The sequence below is a fragment of the Leptosomus discolor genome, chromosome 15 (assembly GCF_034619465.1).
Source record: "Leptosomus discolor isolate bLepDis1 chromosome 15, bLepDis1.hap2, whole genome shotgun sequence".
Taxonomy (NCBI): Eukaryota; Metazoa; Chordata; class Aves; order Leptosomiformes; family Leptosomidae; genus Leptosomus; species Leptosomus discolor.
The window spans coordinates 16,184,387-16,211,578 of record NC_141405.1 but is presented as its reverse complement, the minus strand read 5'-3'; the positions used below and the strand labels follow the sequence as shown (position 1 = coordinate 16,211,578).

The 27,192-nt window shown below is 39.2% G+C and overlaps 1 protein-coding gene across 1 annotated transcript in view; it reads left to right on the top strand.

The window, feature by feature from the left end:
- Positions 1-27,192, top strand: part of CA10 (carbonic anhydrase 10 (inactive)) — a 203,291-nt gene that overhangs the window by 28,413 nt on the left and 147,686 nt on the right. The window contains exon 2 of the mRNA XM_009955291.2: positions 7,197-7,271. Within this exon, the coding sequence (XP_009953593.1) occupies positions 7,197-7,271 (75 nt within the window). The remainder of the gene's footprint in view (positions 1-7,196; positions 7,272-27,192) is intronic.

Genomic DNA, 27,192 nt, shown 5'->3' with positions numbered 1-27,192 from the left:
ATATCAAACAGAGCGGCTCAGCTTTACCAGACACCATAGAGAGCTATGCAGAAGTTCCTTGTCTCACAGTAGTTTCAGAAATGAAATTTTGCTGAAGAAGAAATTATGCAAAAAGTATTACTTTTTAAGAATTGAAGCAAATAGCATTGAGTGTAACACTGCTTTAGTATTCCAGCCGTGTTCAGAAAGCAAGGAAGTTGTTAACTAATTGAATTTCTACCCTTTCGTGAACAATGGGATGGTAACTGGTATTATAAGCCTGTTTTTACAGGTAGATACATGAAAGTGCACAGTCACCTGCAAAATTAATAGCAGAGGAGGAAACGATGTTCTAGAGCCCTGCCTGCCAGTTCTGTGCAGCAGCCTTTAGACTGGCTATCCCTTGCCTTTTCCCCTTTCCTCGCCTTTTAGGATTTGAAGTGCTTTAGTGAAAAGGTTCTGAAATACATTTCACTGGAAGGGATGAGAATACTATCTGCAAAAGATCCTTCTCTGCTGAACAGAGCTGGGCCTTATACACACTTAGTGCTTCCTGCAAACGGAGCTATTGCTGCACTGCCAAAGTCTTGCAGAGTTCTGGTGAGAGAGTCCTGTAAGCAGAGTAGGCATCCTAATACGGGCTTAAGTACTTGTAAACATCTTAGTTTATGGTTCTTCAAGCAGCATTTAGTGACTGCGGACACTTGGTGGCTCTCATCAAAAGCTGACTACATTGGGACAGTAGATGCAGCAGTTAGCTATGTCGTAATGTTATGCCACGTTTTTTGTCACTGCTACCTGCATACATACGAGTCTACTTGTATGAAATCTTACCCTTTGGCCTAGGTTTTTAATTGGAATCTTATCAAAAGACAAAATTACGATAAATAGAAAATACAGAGAATAGACGAGTCCTGTGCCGTAGCAGAGTTCCCATGATAGTGCCTTACTTTTGCCCTCAGACGTGATAAAAACAGGTCACGTCCGTTTTTCTGTGTTGAATACTGCTTGGAATTCACAGCAGCAGTGAGAGCTTTTACACATGAGGATGGTGGAAGAAGGATTTATGGAATTGGAAAGTATTAACTTAATGAAAGAGCATTTACATGTTTTCTGAGCAAAATGTTATCCAAAAAAAAAAAAAATCTGGCATAGCTGGTGAAAGCATTTTATTTATTGATCCCTTTATAATCCTTTGTTTTCTTTTTCCTCCCTCATCGTATGGTCATGCATACAATGTAGGCTGTAGTATTCATAAGCAGGCTAACCATTCTTGTCCTGTAACTATTCACTTATAAATGATGCTTTATATAGTGCCTGAAGTGTGTGTTGTTAGGTTCTTTTAACACAAAAAGGCTACATAAAAACATCTTAAATAATAGCTGCAATTATGTACAGACTTGTTTTAAACAAACTGAACATTAATTATAGAGGGCTGAATCTTCAGCTAATTGCATCTGCTTGGTTCCCCTGCTGTCAGGTCCGCTTTATACATGTGTATTCCATTTGCTTTAAGAGGCATTTGCTGGAGTGAGCCAGAAGCTGGTACTTGTATGACTGAAAACGTTGAAACTTAACTTTTTAGATTGAGTGAGTCTGTGTTCCTTCCAAAGTTTAGGCAACCCATCCTTGGATTTAACAGTATGCAAAATATTCATATAAAATGTAGTAATTAAAACTATTTAAAATAATTACAAAATATGTCATTACCTAAGATTCTGGAAGTGGAGTTTAGCCCCAAAAAGTTTAAACTTTTTCTTACAGGTTTTGGGTTTTTTTATTTTTTTGATTATTTTTTTTTTAACCATTCTTCTCTGTAGAACACAGATCTTCTAAAACACTACAGGAAAATTCCTCTTAATTTTTATTTCTGCCATGAGCGCAGCCATCTTGGATTACTTCTCAATGACTGAAGAAGATACCGTGAGAGTGATGAAGCTACTCAGAGTGAACTATGGAACTCTGAATGGAAAATCAAACAGTATTACATAGCTAAGCAGTAGCTTACGCTAGCTGCGAGAGAACCAGGATAAGGCCTGTAAAGGCAATGGTCTGTGGGACACAGAGAGTTGGATGTAAGTGAAGATCACACCAGCATCTAATACCTTATAAATATGTCTTTCATTTTCGGTGGTGACCATTGCATTAGCAGATTTGAGGGTTAATTTTTCTTGTAGTAGACACTATGCCGTATTTCTGTGAGTTTCATGTCAAAGTGTTAGCCATGAATTAATGCCTTGCACTGAGATGAAACTAATGGCTCATCGTTGCAGCTGGTTTTCTTTTTAATCTCATAACTATGCAGAAGGGGTAACTGATAAAAACGTTATCATGTATTTAATGCCAGGGCAATACTAGCCAGGTTATCATAAGAAAGACTTTTAGGATGTAAGTTAAGTAGGGATAAGCATGCGGAGTGATTAATACAGCAATCAGAAGAGCTCAGACCAATAAAATTCAGATGAAAAAAGATGTGAGCCTGATTCTCCACAGTCTAGCATTTTTTATCTGTGTGAAATGGTAGCAAAGTAAATGGAGAATTCTGATCTGGCAAGATTCTGCTCTTGGCTTGTACTCAGATGTGAATGACATAAATGATGGCGTCAGATACAAGCCTTTCTATCTTTAAGTACGGAAAGTAAATAAGCAATTGCAGAATGACTTGTTTATATCTTGCAAATAAGCATGTTTACTGAGGGGTATTTTGTATTAATTACACTATTTTCTATTCTGTCAGCATTAGCATTCCAACAAGATGAAGACCTCTTTATGCTGCAAAGTGTATGCAGATATTTTGGCACCTGCATCACGGTGCCTGGTATCTGATACAAGGTTATCTGATGATTTTAAAATAGTTTCACTGAGTGAGCAACAGCTTCTCTGAAACATAAGCCTACTCATGTTGACCTCTCAGCTAGGTACGGTTAGCTGCTGGCTTTATGGGGCATTGGCATGTTTTGCTGTTGGCATTTACCATACATTTTATGATCCTGTGCAAAGCTGTTTCCCTATACGTGGAAGTCCCTAGGAAACAAAAATGCACAACAGCTTGCAGAACCTTGCCTGTAATCTTTGCTTCACGATGAGACCTACCAACGATAATCGGGCAAAATGAAAGCAACACGTGTCATATCAGCTCCAAATAAATATCCTGTCTCCTCTACAGCAGCCGTATTGAAAGAGATCTGACATAATGGTGTTATATCAGCAGAGCTACTAATCTCGGATACTGGTGATTTCAGTTCAGGAGAGGACGCTGCAGCAAATGGAGGTCATTCAATATCCTCTAGCACTTTGGGCAAACGTGACATTTTGGACTGTCCCTACCAATGGCAGAATACAGAGCTGATGCTAAAAACTGCTGTTGCAGAGCTACTTGTGCAGGTAATCTGCTCCTAACAGCAAAGTGTCTGTTCAGATGGGTCTGTTTATTTTGATGTCTTGCAGAAACAACGTTTCTTGGAAGGAAAAGGCATCCTTTAGGTTTTAGCGGCAAAAGCAGAAGTCTCTGATGTATCAGAAATGAAATTTTTTTTTTTAGACGTTTAACCCCCTTTAGGAATACAGAATTGCTTTCTAGACCTTTTGTCTCCTCAGTATCATGACAAAAAAAAGCTCATGCCAAAAAAAAAAGGAGCTGCCAGGGGTGCCCTGGTAGGAGCATAGGAGTATCAGAACCTACGCAGCAAACATGCATGTCTCTTTTTTTATGGTCCTCAGGTGGGAGAATTGCAATGAGAGGTACAATAGTTTCACTGAAATAAGAAGGATGCTGAGAGAATTTTGCTATTTTCAGTGTCATGAGGTGGCACATACGAAGAATCCTTTTCCTTGGCAGGAGTTCCTGAGCCATAAGGTTGAACCTGTTTACCCAGGCACAGTGCCATTCTATCAGATGGGCATTGATACACTGAGTGTAGAGACCTTGTGTGGTATGTGCATCAGGTGGAAGAGTCCCAGATAGGATTCCCAGCAAGGATTGTCCATATGTCTGCTCGTTCTAATTTTATATTCCCTTGTTCCATTACTAATCCAGGTATGGGTCTGATTATGTTTCAAAAATAGAGAACAGCTTTTTTCTCTTTTAATAATACCTCTTGCCCACTTGCATAACACAGGTTGGAGTAATGGCTTAGGAGAAGTTTTTGGAAGACAAACTTTCCTCCCTGGCCTTGCCAGACCCCCTCCTGCATTCAGAGAAGAGGAAGCTTCATAAATCTTTCTCCTTTCTAAGCAAAGTCCCTGTAGGATCCATCAGAGTAAATCTTTGGCACCAAGCTAAATTTCGTATGCACAGCAGAGTAGAAAGCCGTGTTCAGTCACTCTCTGCACTATTTTGCCGGATGTTTTGCCTGAACTGGTATAAAACATTGAGGTTTCAGGGTTCAAGGAAGAGCATGGCACTGGGGATTGTCTCCCTAGATGCTCTCTCACAACAGTCACCTGCCTTGCCTCTTGATTCTCTCAGTGGCCTCAGTTTTCTGTAAATCAGCAGTACTCCCAGCATTGCTCTTGCTCTATCTTAGATATTTTATATGTCTATGGTACAACATCTTATTTTGCTTATTGTACTCCTTTTTATGCATTTCATTTTCAAGTGTATTGAAGAGATAAGTATTTGGTATCTGTGGAATGTGCAGAGTGATGCTAGGTCATGCTCTTCTCTGGTAGCTGAAGCAATTGCACAGGCATCCAATCATTTAGTACAAAGCTTTGATAATCTAATTTTCTTGCTAATCTCATGCAGTCTGTTCCATACTAATGCAGCAGATTCGAAAAAATATGACAAAAGTCGTAGTTTTCCTGATACTCCTTTTGGAATTAGCTTTGCTAAGTGTTGGGGCAACACAGTGAAGCAGAGCTGCAGACCCAGCGTCTTCTGGGTTTGGTTTAATTTAAGCTCTGAATAATGGATTATATTCTTCTTCTGGACCTGGCATGTATCATTTAGATAGGCCACAGAGCTGGCAAAAGCAATACATTTTTTGATTGTACATGTTTCTATGAATGCTGACAGTTGCATTTGAAAATACCCATCCTCCCTGAAGTCTTCTTAACTTGCCCTGTATCTACATACAGACTTTTTTCACCCACTTTTGAAATGCAGCTGCCTCGGGTTGGCTGGACCAGCTGTAGCTGTGTATCTTACTGCAAGATGCACTTTAATACAGTGTCATTTTCTAGGAAATTTTCAGTAGAAGAATGATTGCTGTGCTTTGTTGGGACTCACTTGTTAGTATCCTCTCCTATTGCTGAAGCGTCCTGAAATCTTTAAGGACCTCTCTTGCAGAGCATAGCAACCTGCATAAACCAGTGCTGAGATCCAACAAAATCGCAGTTCAGACTGGGTATATATGAATATTTTGCTGCTTGGATATTTTGATTGTGGGTTGGGGTTTACCATTTTCCAAATGTTTGTATAGTGCAGTCCAGCACAACAAAGCCCAGCACACTTTGAGTTCTCTAGGCAATGATATAAAAGCTGAAATAATGAAGGTAATGTCATCTGCAAAACTGGAGAGTACACAGTGGAATAGTCCTTTTGGTTTAACATGTCACCATTCAATTAATAGAACGAGCAAGCACCAGTACTGCAGGGAGAAATCTGAATCCCCACATACCCCATTCCACTAGTGTGTCTGGATTTTTGGTAAAGAAGAGTGTTGGTCCTTCTGTCAGTATGTTTAATTAACTTCAGCTCTACTTTTGTTTCTGCAATTTACAGTCAGTTAAATCATAAATACTGTTTTGTATCTGATAGAACAGTATGTAATGGTCCTCATCTTGTATTCGTTTTAGTCTGAATGTCACATCCTCATTGTAATTTTTAATGACAACAACAATTTTTATTATGTTGCTGGAACTTTTCCCGGGGTAATTGTGTCTTTTGTATATAATATGTGATCTAGAAATGGAACTGCAGCAGAAAGCTGCTAAATCCAGCATCTTCTGTAGCTGCATATTTATGTTAAAGAAATTCTAGGAGCTAGCGTGAGAGATTGAAAGTAACTTAAAAAAGAAAACCAACCCAAAATTTAAGTTAGGGACACACAAGGTAGCTGAGTTTTTTGTAGCTCAGTGAAAGGGAGTTGCTCTAAATACAAAAATATCAAGCAAAATACAAGTGAAGGCAGAACATACTTGCATATCAGCTCTGATCTGCTATGTTGTGGAAATTAGTTGCACATTTGTCTTGCTGTGTGTCCGTATGCCCTTTGAAAGTATTTCCAAGTAACAAAGGTTGTACATTTTGACCACAAAATTTGCTCTGGTCCTGATTTCCTTCAAGACAAAGAGAAGTAATGACCTTATGAGTAGCAAACTGACTGATCAAGACCTTTCTGCTCTTGGCTTTTCAGGAATTTAGAGAAGGCGTTTGAGCAACAGTTTCATCAGGGGCAAACCTTATCCAAAGCGTAGACTTTTATTGTTACAGCCTTCAGAACATTGGTCAAAGAAACCTTTCATTGTGTAACTGCACAGTGCTATCATGTATCTGTAATAGGGTTGCATGTCACAGAGGCGTAACAGAAGGAAGTATCTTGCCTCGCTACTGGGATGACTGTGATGGGGGATAAGTAACGGGTGCTACATTGCAGACAGAGGAGATAGCAGGAAAAACATATATTCCCGCCTCAGAATTATAGCGTAAGCCAGTATTTGTGAAGATATGGGCTATGCATTTCTGTTCTGCTTTTGGAACTCAGAGCACATAGGATGAGAGGAGAAGCAGTTACAGGCACAGCTATTGCCTGTGGTTTGCTCTGTCACTTCTTCCCATTCAAAGTGAGCGATTATTGGAGAATTTGGGAAAGAAAGGGGAGAAACTGCAATGAAACTTGCAACTGGAAATGAGTCCACCAACTTGGACTCAGATATTGACTACTGCATATTAGCGCACTCTTTTTCTCAGCACTTTTATCCTATATTGAATTTATGGGTGGCACAGAAACCATCAATAGTGCTATAGATCCTCATTTTCTACCTGAACAGTTCTTCAGAAGCTGAGTATGTTTTACTGTAAGAGAAACAACGACAAGGCACTCAGATACAGGTGCGTAGCATAATGCAATAAATTGAATAAACATCACTTCGGAATTGAGGAATGTCTCTTCCGTAGAAGATGATACCCTGTTTAGAGTTTCCAAAGTTTATGCAATTAAATATTTCCTATGCTTTGCCTTAATTTTATGGTTTCTTTGATTATTTCTTTCTAGCTCAACAAAATTCTCCAAAAATACATGAAGGCTGGTGGGCTTATAAGGAGGTGGTCCAGGGAAGCTTTGTTCCAGGTAAGTGTAATTTTAAAATCTGAGCTTTTATTAAATCTTTTTTCACTGCAATTAATATAATTGGGTTTGGGGGAGATTTGGGGGGGGTGGGGGGGTTATGCATTGCAAAGATTTAAGTACACAAGTACTCAACATCACATTATAGTGAAGCATAGAAATGTTTTTGTCAATACATCATCGAAAGACCATGACTGTTTTCTGGGAAAGAAATTGCTTTGGTGACATTCCTGGTTTCTCTCAGTAAAACTGACATGACAGTACTTTGTGAACACGTGTGTTCTGTGTATAGAAAAGAGAAAGGGAGGATTGAAAAGCAGTGTTGTTAACTGGATGAATTTACTTATCTGATGCAGCACCTCTAGATAATCCCATTTCTACAAATTTAAAAGAGTATGTGAGGAAAGGAGCTTAATTGAAACATGAACCTGGCATGGAAGTGTCACTGATTTTTGTTTTGGAAACAAGGAACAGTGAGTGAAAAAAGTTGAAATCCTAACTTGCCTTCAATGAGATTTAGTAAACGGTAAGTAATCAGTAGCAGGATCTAAATAAGCAACACCAGCTGAATTTGGTAGGCAAAAGTGAAAATCGGGCTAGCAATGTCCTGGCATTGGTCGGAATTGCTAGAACTCCTCCAAAACATGTGTATTGGTTGATCAGTGCTATATACTCCTTAAGTGTCGTGTGGTCTGAGTAGGCCTTAGCTTGTTCTTTTTAGCTCTGAATCTCTTGAACACATTTCAGGATTCAAGCTGCCTGAAACACTAGTAGTTCTTAGACTGACAATTTTTTATTTCGTTTTTGACCTGCATTTGACACCTGATCTTTTTGTGCTCCCTTTCTGCAAATTATTTTATTCTTTCTTTCAAGCATAATTACTTTGTTGGGTCTTCACTGTTCCATTTGACTAGATGTTTCCACTTAGGAGTCAGGAAAGTTTAGCAATCTCCCATTTTCTGTTCAGTCGTGGAGCTGATTTGACAGTACGTTTCTCATTCAGTGTACACAGAAACATTCAGTGATTATTTTGTCCAGTATGTTTTCAGTGCAATTGAGATGAATATGCATTAATTTATGTATATTAGCTATATATTGTAAGTTAAAATAGTGCTTCAAGTTCTTTCATGAATGCACCATGAAAATTGCTACATGATCTAGAAAATATTACATGGCCATTGTGTGAGCTATTCCTAAGAATCTGTAGATTTGATCTATCATGAGATATATTCACTATTATGACAACAGTTACAATCTGACAATCATTTGAAATATCCAAAATACTGATTATCTTGGTAGGAGTACTAGTGAAAATGAGAAATATTTCAACACGAAAGTTTCTGGCATTGAAAGTCTTGTGAAAAGCGCATCTGAAAATCAACATGTACAAGCCTGGAGATTAATTACATATTGATGTAGCATAAAGTAGCTTTTCAGATTTATTTGAGATTGGTTTGGGCTGTCAAAGACCCTGCAGTGTATTGTTATACATGTTTAGTTCCTAATGTTGATAGTGGGGGAAGAGACCTTGAGAACATTATCACCTGCTTTCAAGAAATTTCAGTCTTCCTCATTTGCACGACCCGAGGTGAATGCCCAGTAGAAGGTGAAAGAAAGAAATATTTGCTTAACAGACCTTCTGATTAGTTCAGCTTAAAGCTATCGAGAAAAATAATTTAGTTGTCAGCATGTAAAGACACATATGTGATCAGGTAATACTTGTGGTGTTCCGGTCTTAATACCATGAGAAATTTGTGCTTGGGAGCATCCTTAGAAGATTAAGGAGGAAACAGTCATGACTCATACTTTGAAGAAGGAAGACCTTTTAGACTAGTGTGGAGAGACACCTCCTTCCTGAGAGACCCCTGAATTACCCATACACATTGAGTATTGGACTAACCTAGTGCACATCCTGAAGAATTGGTCCAGAAAGACAATTATGAACAGCTCACTGAAGCAGCCATGAAGAAAGTAAGGGTGGTTTGGGGGCACATTTCTTGCAGGCTGTCACGTTTCTTTGAAATTCAACTCTGCAACCTTTAAGCCTCAGCAAAAGAGAGAAATCCCATGAATTTTTACAGAACAAACAACTGATTTTTTTTTTCAGCAGCACCTAGATTTTGGAGTCTTTGAAAACCATATTTAAAGCATTTCAAGGATGCATTTTATGGTTATGATCTCAGACTAACACATCACAAAGGATATGTTAGTGCATATTAAGTTTATCCCTAATGTTAGCAGTCACATATCAGATCTCGCATGAGATGCTAATTAGCACCTGAGAGGTGATAGCTGCGAGGCAGTCTGAGGAGCTATAGCTGAAGTTGCTGACTGATGTGCACTGAAGCAAACAGCTATAGCCATCTGCTAAGATGTTTCCTTTCCACAGCTGTTTGTCCTGTCCCAGGGCTGTAAGTTACCATCCCTAAAAATATTAGAAAGGAATATTTGTCCAAGACTGTCACTGCATCTAAGCTCATATGATAGACATGAATACAGCTCTTGATCTGCTTGGGGGAGCAACCACAAGCATTGAGATGACTAATTGGGGTAATAGCATTGTAAAACACTCCAGGATGAGTTGCTAGAGTTTGTCTGTCACAGCTTTGGCTGTGTGAATACTTTTCGCCTACTTCAGAGCAAAGTCACTGTCTTTCTTTGAACTATCACTTCTTCTTTCATGTATAGTAGTTGTGTAAGAATGCATTTAGGAGTGTTTCACAGTATGCCTAGGTTAAAATATACCATTCACAAGTTTTTCTGCTTAATACTCTATTTTGGATGCATTTAAGTCAAGTCCTAACGAATGCTCTGGGTCCCGTGCAAATTTGTCTTTGGGCAGTTCATAAAAGAAAACCATACTTCACTACGTTCCCCAAATCCCAGAGTCCCTATAGTCCATGACAGATTTTAGAAAAATCATTTTAAATCCCCTTCTAATGTAATATGTTCATCTGGACACAGGTTTTTTCGACTGTAAAACAGTGGCTTACAATTATCTCACCGGTAGGAGAGGATATAGGCAGAGATGAGGTACAAGACCCACCACACAGTCTTTCCCAACTTCCCTTCTTGCACTGCTCAACAGAGAAGAGCAATGGCAACTGACAGGTTCTCTCAGTGCAGGGACTGTGGCTCAGGTCTTTCTTGGTGCCAGGCCTTGCAAGTGGGGGTGCACAGCTGTCAAGTGCAGGAAAGAAGGTGCATCAACAGCTGGATCTGTGCCTGTACTACAGATGCGTAAAACACTCTCATATCTCTCACCTTTCCTAAAAGCAAAGAATCACTCTTACTATTTAAATCATGTAGGCAAACAAAACAGAAAGTAAGTAGTGCTTTAAAATGTTAATTGAATGTAAATTAGGTTCCAAATTAAACTTCAGTGGAAGTTCAAGGATGAAGAATGAATACTTTTCTTTATGCATAATGATTTGCATAATAATCAGATAATCTGTATTATTACATACTTTTGCTACATAGACTTTTTCTGGTATGGAATATCAAAGTAGTTCATGATACGTTAAAATACATTTAAATAACCTTTTTCATATCTTTTGTTTGGCTGAGTTTTGCTGTGACTATGAATGTGTTCTGTCTGTTCTGAAGTACTGCAAACATGTTCAGCATGGCAAAGGCAATAATATTTCAAACTATCCTGTACCATTTCTTTTACTTCAAGTAGATGTGCATAAACTTTGATACTCTTGTGTGTCTGATTGTATTGATTGCATTCATACTGCTCCTGTGTTTTTTCATAGCATCATAACAGTGGGCTTTGGTAAGCATCAAATATAAAGGTAGTTAAATCTAATTTGTGATCATGATATTCACTTGCCAAAACTCCATCCTGTTACTGAAGCTTTGGACTACCTGTTAATACAAGGGCGTAAGCGTTTCTTGCCCGGTGAAGGCACTGTCTTCATGACCCTTCCTGAATTATGCCGAGAATAAAGTTACTTTGCAAGGTGATAGTGCTAATCTTAGCTAAGAGGAGGAAGTCCATCTCTACCAAATGATGAGTGAACTTTGCTGAAGGAGCAGATAGTGTTCATCTCCTTCCTTATAATAAAGATTGTAAACCAACTTTAATTCCATATAAAGATCTACATCCGCTGTGATTCGTTATTGGCTACAGATCACCAAATCAAAGGGTACCCGATTCCCTGAGATTCTGAGATGAGAAATCCCCTGTTCATAGTTCCTTTCACAACTCATTTTACTATAAAAGGGAAAAAACTGTTAGAGATTGATAATGCTGCTCCTGCCTTTTGCAGAGATCATGTTGGTGGGATTGTGCCCTAACACAGACCAGCTGGCAAAGCCACACTGACTCAAAAGGAATACAGGAGGACTCTTTGTGAAACATTGAGAAACTCCTTCCAAGGAGGAAATGCTTGAATTTGGTAATGATTTACAAGGCAAAAGAAGCCTGAAACTGTTTACAGTCTTGGTCGTGAGTGCCAAAACCTGATTTTAAACTTCCTGCTATCACCATGTGCTTTTGTTAAGGCCCACACAGGCAGTTCCAGTGTCCCTAGCCTCTCCTGCGTGGGTTTTAAGATTTCTTTTTACTCCAGCTTTAAGATTTTGTTTAAACTACAAATTTCTTTATGTACATGTCCAGAAATAACCTTTGACGGGCAGGTCACTATAAAAACCATGAAGTGTTTGTCCGTGGCCTGAAACTGAGAGATAGGAAACCTCAAACCCATCTTAAACTTTCTGAAAAGCTCGTGTATTGTGCCATCCTTCAGTCTCATAGGGGTCTGTTTCATACATTGAGACTGGTGATCGCTTAGTTTGGCTGCCTGAATAGAACAAAACATAAACCTGCTGATTGCTACTCCTGCGTTGCTCACTTTTGTACTAACGGTAAAATTTCTTCCAGTCTCATTTTGGGACTTCAGGAGGTTGCAGCATCACTCACCGTCTGGTGCATTTTGCTTGTCAGTGAAAACAGTGGTGCTGTCTGAGCTAAAGCAGTGTTTAAACAGTCTGCACACACTCTTCAAAATCATTCAGTCTGGTGCTGACTCTGAAGAATTAACCAGCCATACATAATTATTTATTGGAACAATAATAGCGGTTTTTCTTTCAGAAAGCAATATATTGGAACACTTCATTTCTTCAGGGTGATAGAGCATAGGTTCTGGAAATCATTCACTTATTGATTCAAACTTAGGTTACTACGTATAATATTTCAACTTTGGTTGTCAGTTAAAGATAGGTTGAAGGCAATATATTTTGTACCAAATATTTTCTTGTTTTCTTACTTCCTTTGGTGATTTTGCAAAAACTGACTGTTTACAAATCATATAACTAGAAAGGAAACTAGATTTTTTTTTTTTTGTATTTTTGCATGGAAGTGAAATGTAAAGTGTAAAACCATTGTCTCACTTTTCAACAAATTGTTGATACAATTCATTATTTTAAAATAGCAAGGAACAGATGAGTTGACTGCTTTTAATTTGGAAGAAGAAAGGAACGCTGTTGAGGGGAGACATGGGATGGCCTCAGTTCGAATACAAATGTTGCAACATTTTCTCATCTTCATAGAAATTGTAACCAAATTACAGCACTGAGTTTGAGACACTCTCACATTAGTAGTAGTGCTGTACTTACTGAGACTGTCAGAATGAGTCTTTAATTTTGAATCTTCCATAAAAATGTAAAGGGGCTGGTTAGAGAGTGACTCATACCTCAGAGGTTTGATTTATCCCTGAACTTCAATATGAAAAAAAAGTGGAATTTAGCATATTAGGATCTGGTTATTGTTCTACATAACGTTGTACCTTCACAAGGAAGTATGACTTCATGTGGTACAACTTGGTCTCCAGATTTATTCAACAATTAGTCTTATTAGAAGTTTTATTGGTACTATGTCTGCCTTAAAGCTGAGTTTTCCAGATCGATGATTTCATGGGCTGTTTTTTCCTGACAAAGCCTCCAGTACTCATGTTATGTGGATACTCACATTTTACTGGGAGATGAAATGTCCCTTGGCAGGTCAGTAATACAACTGAGAGAACCATGCGATACTACTTTATAGCAAGAAGTGTATTTAACAATCTCAGTCTATGTCTCTAGATCTTCTGATCATCTAAAGCTTTAAGCAAATATAAATACTGTGAATTTTAATACAAATGTGAATCTGCCTGCTTTTGTGAATAGATGGAGAAATAAGGCAAGACGCTGTGTTGGAGTGGTGATCTGTAACATTCCCCTTTTATAGCAATCATAGCAGTGGTAGAAGAATCAAAGTTGACGTTGATTGTGTAAGGGGGTTTGTTTATTCACTTAAGTAAATGCTACAAGTGGCTGCTGGACAAAAGAGTCGGTTTAACGTGGGAGGTGCACTAGGGGCATCTTTTGTGTAATGGGCACATTCTTAGCAAGTTCAGGTGAGAATACACAAGGTGTTCATTCATCTGGCTGTGGTGCAGCCGTCTTAGTAATTTGTCTTAAACGCTTTGGTAGCGATCCTTCTCTGGGGTTGCCTACCAAGCTGAATCCTGAACTCTCATCTGCCCTGTAAGAAGTGCAAAATGAACTTCAAAGGCGTAAACCACTTTGGCTGGTAGGACAGCCCTATTTGCTGTAATTTCAGTTGGGCCATTTCTGTTGCCAGGGACTAGCCCTTAGAAGGTACGAACAAGGATGGCTGCATTAACTAGCAATATGCTGAGTTTTTTGCAATGGCTTCCCAATATACTAGTTTCTAGCTAGCTTTGCATTACCTAGAAATATCCCTAGAAGTTTTCTGTGAGACTGTTTCCTGAATTAATAACTATGGTCACTCTCAAGCCAGGAAGAAAAACTGCTGCTACACTTTTCTGAATGGGGTCTGATCCAAAGATGCGAAGGTGATGGGAAGTGAGAGGTTTTTAGACACTCCCTTTCTAAAGGGAGTAAAAGGCAGGAACAAGAAAGAGGAAAGGGAGTAAAACCAGGAGATTGACAGGGTAAGTACATTAGTCACATTATCTGGTCCAAACTCCATTATAAAATCTGAGGCCTAGTCATAGCAGTTTCCTTCCTCTCTTTGTGGCCTGTGTACCTTTAATGTTGCAGCGGTGGGTAGTCTAAGCGCACACTTTAATACAGTCAAAGAGAACCTGCTGTCTGGAGATGCTCTATACTTGATAGTAATAGGTAGGATATTTCTTAATCAGAAGGAAATAGCTCCAGCTTTTTATCACTTTCTCCAATAGTTCTGTTCAGCAATGAAAGAAGACTATAACAAAACTTTGAGTTGATGCAGAAGAAGATGTACAGGACCACAGGACACTACACGGTGTGGTTCTACAGGGCAGTCTGACTGCAGAGGAGATGCCATGGCAGAAGGCCTCCAGGGAATACACTGAGAAGAGGGCAGCTCTGTCAGCCTGCCCGCGGCATGGACCTTCTCCCATTCACAACACCTGGTGGCTTTATGATTTGATTCCCACAGCCCCCTTCTCGCTTGACTAAGGAGCCCAGGATTGGGGATCATCCTTTACAGGTTCTTTTGTCACCAGCATGGAACTAAAATGTTACTGTCTTCAGGTCCTTCCCGCTCATTTGAATACCTACCTATGCAGTCCTTTTACAAGGGCTTTTTGAATAGAGTAAGTTATTGTCTTACGTACGGCCTGTAGCTGCAACCATTATGCAAACAGATCTCCGAATACTCTTTTTTTTCCCCCTAAACGTCTTTCTTCACTTCTTCAACGAAACAAATAAATAAATTTTAGAGTGCAAGAAACGTGAACTAACTACAGTAAAGAACTCCGAAAAATCTAAAATTTTAAACCTTGACAGACTTGTGGTTGGGCCACAGTTCTTTGCTAAAGTAGTCCCAGACCCCTTTTCCCTTAACAGCCTAATGATCTTTCTTGGGTGTGTTTTATTCCTCCTAAGTTATGATTAATATCCACGGAAGAAAAATTGCATGTAACAGATGTATCTTGGGCTTTGCTTCATTGTACTGACAGGACCAAATGATTCAAGTTGTCTTCCTGTCTATTTCTATCCACAGTCAGGCACTGCAAAGGTCAAGCTTTCCCTTTATAACAAATATTGCATTGGATAGCATCTTGCTGTGTTACCAGCTGTCTAGTACCTCTCCTGCTGAACCCACAGGTTCCTCCTGCTAGGACACAAGCAGTATCCCTCTTCTACTTCAGGAATGTGCTAATATGGAAGACCTTCAAGGCAGTAATCTGCAGATCCTTGTCAATTACTGTAACTCACACTTTGCTGTTAGGTTAGCTGCCGAATTTACAGGTAGCAGTACTCCAATTTTTTTTTTGATGAAGTTGAAAGTTCTCTTTCCCGCTATCCTGAAATGGTTGCTGTTTACCTTGCAGTGTCACTAGTGTAGTTATAAGAAGAAAGAACAATTAACTACCACTTAATTCTTTGAGACAGCTGCAGCTAGTAGGTCTGCCACAACCTGCATGGATGATGGCTGCTAGCTGGGAGGAAGTTTAAGAGATGGTGGTCACCGTTTGGGCATTTATATCTTCAACCAGGGGAACAGGGAGCAGCATCCAAAACATCTGCTGTCCTACACACTGTGGAGTCTACAATCATTATGGCATCTTGAAGACGTACAGTCAATGTTGGTTAAGTAACTGCTCTTTCTGCAAATTTAATGTACTTTTTTTTTTTTTAATGTTATCCCAGCCCACTTTGAACTTGTTAAAAGTGAAAAGCCAGCAAGCCCACCTCTGTGATCTTTCAAGGGTTTATCATTCCGTGATAAGCACATCCTCTTAAGCTTTTGTTTAGAAAAAGAAAGATCATTCCTGTGCAGGACCTTAGATGTATCATCAAAACTCTAGGGTTTGGAATAAAAATATTAGGAGCCTTTCTTTTCTTAGGGTATTCGCTGTGACCTAAAAGCAAAGGAAGGAATTCCAAGTGTAGATATTTGTATGTACAGGAAAGTGTTTGTCATATTCTTGACAAGCTAAGTATAAAAGCAGTTGAAACAGTGGTCCATGACTAAGTCATTAATAACTGAAAGCTTGTAAATCTTTACTTTGATGGATTATTCAGGATAGTTCTAAGTGGCAGACAGCAAGACTCCTGCATATTGGTGCTGCTGAGTATATGTATTGGTATATTCAAGAAGTTTATCTTATCTTAGGCCTTGACAGGCTAATCTTCACACAATATCTTAGTAGTTTTTGTCGCCCTTTGGCAGTAGACATTTTGATGGTATCCGTGTCTTAGAGGAGTAGAATTGAAGCACAAAGAAATCTGATGGAAGAATTAGTGGCTGCTCAGAGACCCAAGGAACTTTTCTAAGCTAATAATCCAAACTGAAAGTGAGTAATGACGTCTGCCGTGGTTGATTATGTAAGGAGGGGACTTGGGGCCTTTGCTATTAATTACCTCGTAGCAGTAGTCTTTTTTGTGTGCATGCATGTGTTTTTGTGCAAGACATATAGTAGCAGTCATCACTCCCTACATTAAAAAAACCCTTTCTTGATAGATTTTTGTTGTACGGTGTGAAATAAGTCAATGTCCCATGGAGAAAGAAGTCACTGAGAATAACAAGGAATAGTATTTTTCTGTGCTAATGGTCTTCTGTAGTGGCATGTAATTGGACTTCATCAGAGACGGGTTACAATGCTTCAGCTTATGTCTGCTTAGGTACTTCTCCCATAGATCTGTATGGGATGAGATAGAACTGGAAGGGACTGCAGTATAGCATGGAAATAGAGATAATGAGTGACACTAAGAGGTTGCCTCACCACTCCTCCTGTCATTGTCTCACTTACAAGAATACTCTTGTAAAATGAAGAGAATTATGTTTTTTAAGAGTACTACAATTACAGTTTGCAATTTTCAGGAACCCACCTCTTATTTCACTGAGACTATTTACATCAGGATATTATAGTGACTTCAGGGAGATTATTCCTGTTACATTGGTGATGAACCCAATGAGTTCATATAAATACAGCATGCAGTTTTCAATTCATACATCTCATTAGTATAATTTAGTGTCAATAGGGTAGAATTTGCCACTTCATACAGAGGAAAATAGGGTGACTGCAACTACACCCCTATCTGCAGTTAAAATAAACTCCTGTGAAACAACGACACCCCACTACTCTGTGTGGACAGAGTAACTCTGCTTGTTGTTTATTGTCAGCGAAAGCTTTACTGTTTCTCACAAAGAACTCTCCTGCAAATCCTGTCCCCTGCCTAATGGAGAAAGAAGTTAAAAAAAGAAAAGGAAATGAGACTGTTGCCTACAGGCAGATACATGGTATAGTATGCAAGTACTTTCCTCAGACTGCTATGGCTTAGATTGTAAATATGTAATCAGAGGATTGTTTTGTCGTAGTATTTATTAAGTAGCCTGCAAGAACTTTATTTCTGCAAGTACCGTGTGTGTATGTATAGGATTACTTAGGCTCTTCAGTTAGGGGCTTGTTAGTGACTTGATAGTCTGAAACCACTTGTTTGTACTCAGTGAAATTTTTCTCCTCATGTAACACCACTCTGAAAAGCTCAGTTGTGAATTTACTAACCCATGAATCCATAGAACACACTCAGGAGCAAAATCCATGCTCACCGTTTACCATATCTGTCTGCCTGCAAGTATGTGCAATTATTATTTGGAGAAATTTTACTGCTGTTACTTGCACACATTAAAATACAGCTATCGTGTAACGTCACCCCACTGTGGTATTTCTGGGCACATGCTATTTGTGGTCATTGAAAGATTTATTATCTCTTACGAAGAAACTCACCATAAAATATAGTCACCTACTTAATGCATTTCCGGCTACCTACTGACCCTGCTTAGAGCCGTAAATCGCGTTATAGTTCATGACTGGCCAAAGAAGGCAGCCTCCTGAATGTTATTGATTGGGTTTTTTTCTGCTACAGAAAAATTACTTAAAATTGTCGCTTTTTCCTTTCTGAATAGAGTGTGGGTTTATATTAGGGCACTTTTTCATTTTGTATTTATAAAATGTACAAAAATGCATTAGTGTTTCCAGACCAAGCAGTCACCAACTTTATAGGCAGTACATAAACCCTGAAAATAACAGCATAACATCATAATGGGAAACCTGACAGGCCGTTAACTACAGCTGTGCCAATGGCACTTCTATAATTCACAAGTGCAGGCAGACATCACCACAGCCTGCAGCCTTTCGGTATCTGGTCGAAAGAGAAAAATACTGAAGTATGTAGCACGAAATAACCGGGTCACACTGGAAGTTGTTCACTTGACACCAGAGCGCGTAGCTGATATGTGCTCCACTCCAACACAGAGGTGATTCTTTAGGACCTTTTTATGACCTCCCCCTGATTTATTTTTCCTGTGTCTTTAATATCTAGGAACTTCAGTTATGGGGGCTTAGGTGAAGAATGAAGGTCTTTACACAGAGGGGTTATTTAAAAAATATTAAATGAGATGTAGGTAAAGAAAGATGAATAAGGTGAGTTCAAGGCAACACTATGGAGGCTGAGAGACAATTAAACAACCAGTTTAGATACCTGTGTCATTAGGCTAAGTCTGCCTAGTGTCCCTGTGCTGGTGATTAAAAAAGAAAAAAAAATGTTTCTGCAGATCCTTTCAAGAAACCATGTCTTTTGGCGGACTAAAATGAAGTGGTGCAGCTGCCCCAAGCAGAGAAGCAACAGTAGGCAACAGGATAGGCACTGTGGACTTGGCATACCTCCTTCATGTGCATTACCAGATTTTCCATTTCAAAGATTCATTTTAATAGAGCTGAAGAATGTTACATGATTTTTTCCAGTGAAATTTTGGCACTATCTCATGCTATGTTACAGCTTCAGAAGTGAGGAAGGAAGAAGGGTGGACGTATGCAGGCCAAGTAATAGCCAATTGCACAGCGACCATGTTTCATTTTGAGAACAAACCCAAATGCTGAAAAGCACTAGCATTTAAACAATGACATTTCAGTCAGGTGATGAGGAGATGGAATGGTTTTTCCTTGCTTACGAGAAATACTTTGGTCAGGTTGGGTTTAATAATGTCTCTGAAATCCAGGTGTTACTTTTGTTTCTACACTAGAATAATTAGAAAGCAAGTCTGGCTGAAGTAGTCCCTACAAAAGCCAGCCGCTGCCAGTTTTGACAATCCTGAGTTGTTACTGTTGTCTGAAACTGGGTCCCGCTGAAAACAATGGGATTTGCTTGGTGAGACAAATGCCACATCCCTTGAATAAGGACATCAGAAGCTGATTCTTTAAAAACAACAAAAAAAATTTTAAAAAATCAATATTTACAAGGTTGTATTCCTTTTACTATGGTTTTATTTAAAACCATCTTTTCCCAACTTCTTTAATTGGAGTGAAATTACTTATTTACACAGCTGTGCAGCGTAGCCTCCATCTCTTTGCTTCTGGAGTGTTTACATTGCAGTTGTATTAATAATGTGCTTTTTAAGGATATCGCGTTTTAATACTCTATCTTTTGTTTCTCATGGAGGGAAGGGGCTGAACCGAAGGAATAAACCTTTGTACCCAGGATCATGCTAGTCTTACCACAGCACTAACAGCTACAGGATCAATAGGATGCTCAGTTCTGAGAGGAGCTGCTCCTTCAAATCTCAAGCAGACGTGGTTAAAGCCATATCATGGGCTAGCTGCCCTTCTACAACATGCAGATAGGAATGATGGCTAATTCCCAGCTTATAGTCCCAATTTAGAACTGCAGGATTTAGCTGTTCTGTGTGACTCAGAGAATATAGCATATGACATAGGAGAAAGCATCTCAGATAATGTAGTCGATCTTTTGCAGAATACCCATTCACTATTGCATATCAGGCCATTTCCCAGGAGTTCTGATTCCATTTTGCTTTTCCTGTCCAGCAGTCGGTCATCTTCAAATGGCTTTTTTTCCTAGTCTTAAATTAGGCTTTCTTAAAATAAAGAAGAAATAAATGACTGAAGTCTAATAGGATATGGCTGAAACATTTACATTGCATGGCCTTGGCAGGCTCTATTATCCACGTACTGACATCTTCAGAATTACCCGGTATTTTAATGTGCATTTAAAATTGGTTAACAGGAGCATAAATTAAAGTAATAGAGAAACTAGTCTCTCAAGATTTTATTGCTTCTTCTAATTTCATGTTTATGGGCTTATTGCTTTGTGGCAGGACTTGTGGCTTTTTGGTTCTAGAGACTGTAGTAGTAAGAAGATGGTACCTTACTTGGAGCCTGGTGAAATCAATGGAAGTCTTTCTCCTTGACTGGAACAGACTCTGTCTCAGGGCTATAGTCACATTATACTCAACTGTCAACTAAACTGGGATTTAGTTTCCAAGTTAAGAATGCTGTCCAGTGCAAATTTCTGTTTGGATAGAATTTTGCATACTGTATCCCAACTTATTTTACGTTATTTTTCATGCAACTCCTATGCCTAGTTAAGTAAAAAAAAAAAAATTAAAAGGGGAAAAAAGATGAAAATGAAAATTACGTATTTGTTGAGGTGTGAAATAAGAGTTGTACACAGAGGTGCGACTCTCTCCCTACGCCTCTAACTCGGTGTAACCACTATGGAATTCTGGAGAGGACCAAAGGAAAAGTACTAACTAAAGTGGCAAAATTGCATTGGATTGAAAGGCACAAAGCTCTTCTGTCAGGTTTCTGTCTGTCTTAACATCGTTTATCCTTTACTGCTGATTCTGTAACTACTCTTTTCACAGCCTTCTTTGAATTTAAGTACACTTGGGCAGGCACAGATACACACTTAAGGAAGGATGCAGAGCTATAAGTGACATTTGTAGAAGATAACACAGAAATTCTCCCAGTTTGTTACATGAAGTCATGAGTATTTGTGGTTATTTGTATCCATTAATTGTAACAAGCACTTTACATTTGCATAGGTTTTGCACCAAAACTCTACATAAAACACCACTAGATTGTAAAGATGTGAAGGAGCTCCAGAACGTGAATATTATAAAATACTGAAGAAAAAAAGTCACTCAGTTTCATAAATAACAATTTTTGATTTAGAAAATCCAGTTGGAAATACAGAATTTTTTTTCTAACTGTTTTAACTTTCAGAGCCGGTTTAGCAGTATAAGTCCCAGTGGCTTTTTAAGATTGATGGTCAGATCTACAAACTCGAAGTGCTTTAAAATGCAAACGACTGGCAAAGGAAAAGGAGCTAAGTACGTAAGATACACGATTTCTCCCCAAAGGCTCTGGGAATTGGGCATCCAACTTGCTTGGGCAAGAAGATAAGAAGATCCCAGGAGGCACCTACTGTATCATTTAGTGCCTGAAGACCATCATAATTCTGACTGTAAAGTTCCAAGTTATCTAAATGATCTTTAAATAAGAACTTTAGTCCCTGGAAGAGTGTTCTCTTAGGGGTTAAAAGTGGGGTAAATAACTGAAGCATTAGTTACCCCCCCACACTCCCAAACCCTACCACATATTAAATGGAAATTCCAGAGAAAATTAAGTGACATTAAAGCAGTATAGCAAAAGAAATGGGTTCAGATTAAAAATGTGTTTGTTTCTTGCCTGCTTCTGGGAAGACTCCTTGTAAACTGTGCCCTTCAGGAAGCTGTTACGGAGGTACTGGCACTTATTTTTCAATTTGTTGCTTGACCTTGTTCTGCAACATGAGTTTGCATCAGTTTTCATGCATACTGTACATAAAGACACCTTCAACTGCTTAGTACATAATACTGTTGCTGGGCCATATATTTACAGTGAGAATTTTGTGGTGCATGCTGTTCATAATTGGAGAAGAGGGGATACTTAGTTGGATACAAAGCTGTAGGAATAATGTCAGCTGGCTTTAGTAAGAAAATATTTACACAGGTGTTTTAAAGATGTATTTTTGCTTACTAGTCACACGTCTGCAGTCACGTTTCCCACACTGTATTAAACTGCAGAATATCATCCTCTGTGTAACATCTGCCTCTGTAGAGAAGCAGTGCAGTAAATCTCGTAATGTGACATTGTGTTTGTGGGACCAGGCTGTAGAAGGGGGTACTGATTCTTTGCGTTCTATGATTCTAGTGCTTTTGTAGTAGAATAGTTGTCAAAACCCCTGCCATTTGATATCCCCAGATAGAGAGAGTAAATGAACATTTTTGTCGTGCTTTTCTGTATTAAAGGCAAAAGGATTGGCACAAGAACTTCTGTCTTGATTTGTGTCAGTAAAAGAGAGCTCCACTTTCTCTCCAAACAGCCTGTTCTGTGGCTTGATATATTTGCTTTTAAAGCCAGAATCTGCTGGCAGAAACAGTGCATTGGGCAGTCTAGCTCAGTTCATGTTCTTCTATCATTATGAGATAAAGTTTTTACTGATGTGACTTTTAAAACCATCTTGAACTGCACAGGAGTCCTCCATATTTTAGTGTTAAACATGCAGGCAAATTCATATTTTAGTGAAGCACTTTCCTTTTACAGCAGAAGCTTAACAAGTAGAACCAGATTGAAGTGGCCTTATTCAGAGTATCTCTAAATTATGTGTTTTCACTCCCTAACTTGCCTCTTCACTTCATGGTAGATATTTTCAGTGACCCCAAGAATGATACTGTGCGTCACCTCCAAATGGCTATGGGTGATCTTCTCACAGTATGACTTTATTTTATATCCTCTCCCTGCTGTACTTTGCATGAAAGTAACTGTTAAATATATAGAGAATTTCGTATTGTGAATGGACATAATCCCAAATACATTTACATCTCCTCATTGGCTGTCTGAGCTAATACCCAAATTTGTTCTTTGTCAGAGTCTGAATTCACTATAAGCTTAACAGAAATGATCAAAATTTAGCCTTTTCACAAGCTCAGTTGGATTTGTCATCCCGAGATCACACTGCTTCAGTAGAGACATTCAGCCACCTGGTGGTGCTCCACAAGCCTACCTGGTCCAAAAAATAAACAGGAATACCTGTATCTTTAGGCAGCACGCTAATGAGTGATCAAATTCTGCTTCTTGTATTTCCTCCCTCTAAACCAACTAAAACCTCCAAACAGACCCAGCTACTGTGTAGTGCAAACTAAAATACCAAAGACCAGAGAAGAAGATCACAATATTAAATTTCACTAGCCTCTAACATCGTTAATTGTTCTATTCATGCTGGTTCTAGGTTTCTGGTCTTTTTCAAGCAGGTTTTTCAGAACCACCACCTTCTTTACTACATGGCTCTCCAGTTGGGGTGCATACAAACATGTGCATGTGTGTTTATACACCTATATCTATACAGAGTTTTAACATTTTTAACATTTAACACTCAAATCATAGAAACATAGAATTGTTTAGGTTGGAAAAGACCTTTAAGATTGAGTCCAACCATTAGTCTAGCACTGCCAATTCCACCACTGAACCATGTCCCCAGGCGTCACATCTACACGTCTTTCAAACACCTCCAGGGATAGCGGCTCAACCGCTTCCCTGGGCAGCCTGTTCCAAGGCTTGGCAACCCTTTTGATGAAGAAATTCTTTCTAATGTCCAATCTAAACCTCTCCTGGTGCAAATTGAGGCTATTTCCTCTTGTCCTATCGCTTGTTACTTGGGAGACGAGACTGACACCCACCTCACTACAGTCTCCTTTCAGGTAGTTGAAGAGAGCAACAAGGTCTCCCCTCAGCCTCCTTTTCTCCAGGCTGAACAACCCCAGTTCCCTCAGCCACTCCCCGTAAGACTTGTGCTTTAGACCCTTCACCAACTTCATTGCCCCTCTCTGGACACGCTCCAGCACCTCAATGTCCTTCTTGCGGTGAGGGGCCCAAAACTGCACCCAGCATTCGAGGTGTGGCCTTACCAGTGCCAAGCACAGGGGCACGATCACCTCCCTGCTCCTGCTGGCCACCCCATGGCTGACACAGACCAGGAGGCTGTTGGCCTTCTTGCCCACCTGGGCACACGGCCGGCTCATGTCCAGCTGGCTGTCGACCAGCACCCCCAGGGCCTTTTCTGCAGGGCAGCTCTCCAGCCACTCCTCCCCAGCCTGTAGCGCTGCGTGGGGTTGGTGTGACCCAAGGGCAGGACCCGGCACTTGGCCTTGTTGACCCTCATACAGGTGACCTCAGCCCATTGATCCAGCCTGTCCAGATCCCTCTGCAGAGCCTTATTATTTATAAAGAATTTTTACTGTGTTCTGTTTTGTAGTTTCATCACACTGGGGTACCAGCCTGTATATCAAATGTTTCTGTATATCAAATGTGTGATATACAAAATGTTTATCTACAGCAGTCCTAATGTAAGCTGTGTAACAATAGCAGGAAATAATACATCTATGGTAGGAATTAATCTTGTAGTTGAGGAACAGCAGATGTAAATTGTACTGCAAGACAAAGCTTAATTCAGTGAATTTTTATGATGTGTGGAGATGGAAAAAGTGCTCCCTGAATGCTGAGATCTTTGCATGAAGATGCACAGTTAATTTCAGGGGGTTTTTATTGCTTTCAAGAATCGAAACAACCATTGGGATGCACAACCTTTTTCCCAGTACTGGCTTGTCAAGAAGCAGTCACTCTATGCATTCTGTAGTGATTTTTAACATTTTACTTTTTTCTGTGACTATATTTCTGAAAGGATTTGGGCTTTTAAAAATTGGGTTTCTAGAAATAAGCCACAGGAAATCAGGATGATAGTATCTAATTCTACATTAGTATCAGCCAACCAATATTGGGAAAAGCCTATTGTCTTATTTTTAGATCCAAAAAGATGGTAATCTTGGAAACTTCTAACATCTCTCTGGCACATTTACCCTATTTCTCATTATTTCTAAAGAATTCTTACTCTGTTCTTTCTTGCAGTTTCATCACACTTGGGTACCAGGCTGTATGTGATGCACAGCTCTAGTTATCTTTGTATACCTTCAGAATACTATTATTTTAAAATAGCTTGTACACGACCATTTACAAATAGTCTAGAGTATTATATCTAAGACAGTATTTTCGGTGATATTTGAACTGGGGATTTGAGCTGATATTAAATTTCAAATGCAACATGAATTATTGAGCCCTCAAGCAACAAACTAGCCCGATTCTACTTGCACCTACAAAAATACACCCCAACTTTAGAGTTGTGCACTATGAGAAATTTTGTATGTATTTCTAGTGTTGAATCTACTGCAAGTGATTAACTTCATAAAAGTTCATAGGAGTTTGGGTATTGGATTATCTCATTTATAACCTAACGAGCATTGCAGTGTTTTTGTTCAGACGAAACAGACAGCTCCTGGGGCTAATCAGCAAAGTAGGAATAGGATGTTTTGGATAGAGGAACAGCATATCCATGTTGTGCAAAGGATGGCAACAGAAAGGGAGTTAACCATTTTCACTCCAATTCAGAAATGCACGTTAGCATGCGCTTAATCCAACATCCTTTCCAACTGCTGTAGCTAAAGTTAGGAATGTAGCTGTAGGAGGACCAGAAACCCACAACGAAGGACAGGAATGTCAACAGCAGACTTAGCTCTGTTGGCTGGGTCCACGAGCAATAGTTTTATGCAAAATTGGTTTCTGCTTTGACTGAAATAAATGGAAAATTTTATTTAGTAAAAACAGTAAGCCTAGAATTTTTTAACTTTCACAAAACTGGCAGTTAAATTCAGAACATATGTCCAATATACTGTGTGGGCAAAGCATTTCTACAGAACTCTAAAAATAAGTTGTTGTGTATGTTTTCTGAAGGTGGGAGTGACCTTCTGTAGATACTTGAGCTTTTAGGAATCGTGTTCAACAGGAAATGAATCACCTACTGAGTTCACTGTGTTCTGTAGGTATTTCTCGTTCTAAATTTAGAGTCTGTGGGACTGTCTCTTCTCACAATTTTTGCTTCAGATGTGCCCTAGCATAAAGGGTGTGGGGAATAATCTGGGTGTGGGGAAGTGCTTTTGGATTCTGCCACAACCAAAACGATAATAATATGACGTATATAATAAAAATTGAGCGGTAAAAGTGACTACCCTTTTGTTTGTAAGTGCCCATTACATATAATTATGTAAGACTGGTATGTGGGTCCTGTTCTAATCTCCATTTTCAAGCTGATTATAAATATCTAAATAAAATTAGAATTCCTTGTTGTAAAAGCATCCCAAAGAATCTCTGTCCAAAAGTGCTAGCTAGCTTCCTGTGTGTTTGAGGTTTTTGGATACCTTTTTGTTCCTCAACTCTGCGTGGTATCGCCATTCAGCGCACATAATAACCACATACAGTATTGGAAGTGCTTAAGCAGCGTTGAGGTATTTAGGGCACTAGAGATGGGAGCCAGTATGTATTTCATGTCACTATAATCTTATTCTCAGTAGTGTTTTTGTACCGTCACGGCCTCATCACAAGATATTGCAGTTCTTAATGTCTCGTTTCTTGCCACTCGGTTTTGTTGAAAATAATTTGTAGATATTGCACGTCATGAGCTGATTAAAGCCTAGCTGCCTACAGCAGGGCCCTCTGCTGGTTTACATTATCAAGATGTTTCTGGTAGCTTCAAAGTAGAGAAGGGAGACAAAATACATTCAGCTTAGTTATGAGCAAGTTCATATCTGGTTAGTTCAGTGAGAATTCAGCAGTGTTAAATGTGACTGTAAGAGTAAAAACAGAAAGTGAGCATCAAGATTCAGTTCTCTCTTCAAGAAAGAAGAGGATTCCATTTCTCTCTACTGGAGAAACATTCCTATTCGAGAGAACAGAAAGGTAACAGTCAACATGAAAAACCATCACCTATCCTCACAGTACTAAAGATTTCCAGGATCTGGAAAACAATGTAAATCAGTAGATATTCTTCAGTCATAGTCTTTGTAACGAGCCATGTGGAAGCATTCATGTAGGCAAGCCAAAAAGATTGGAGGAAAGGCACCAAGTCCTAAATAAACACTTCTAGTACTACTGTCAACAACTCTCTAGAGACTCACCCTGCCATGCCCCCAACACAACCAGTCAAGAGAAACCCTAGAAGTCTGAGCTTTGGAAAAAAA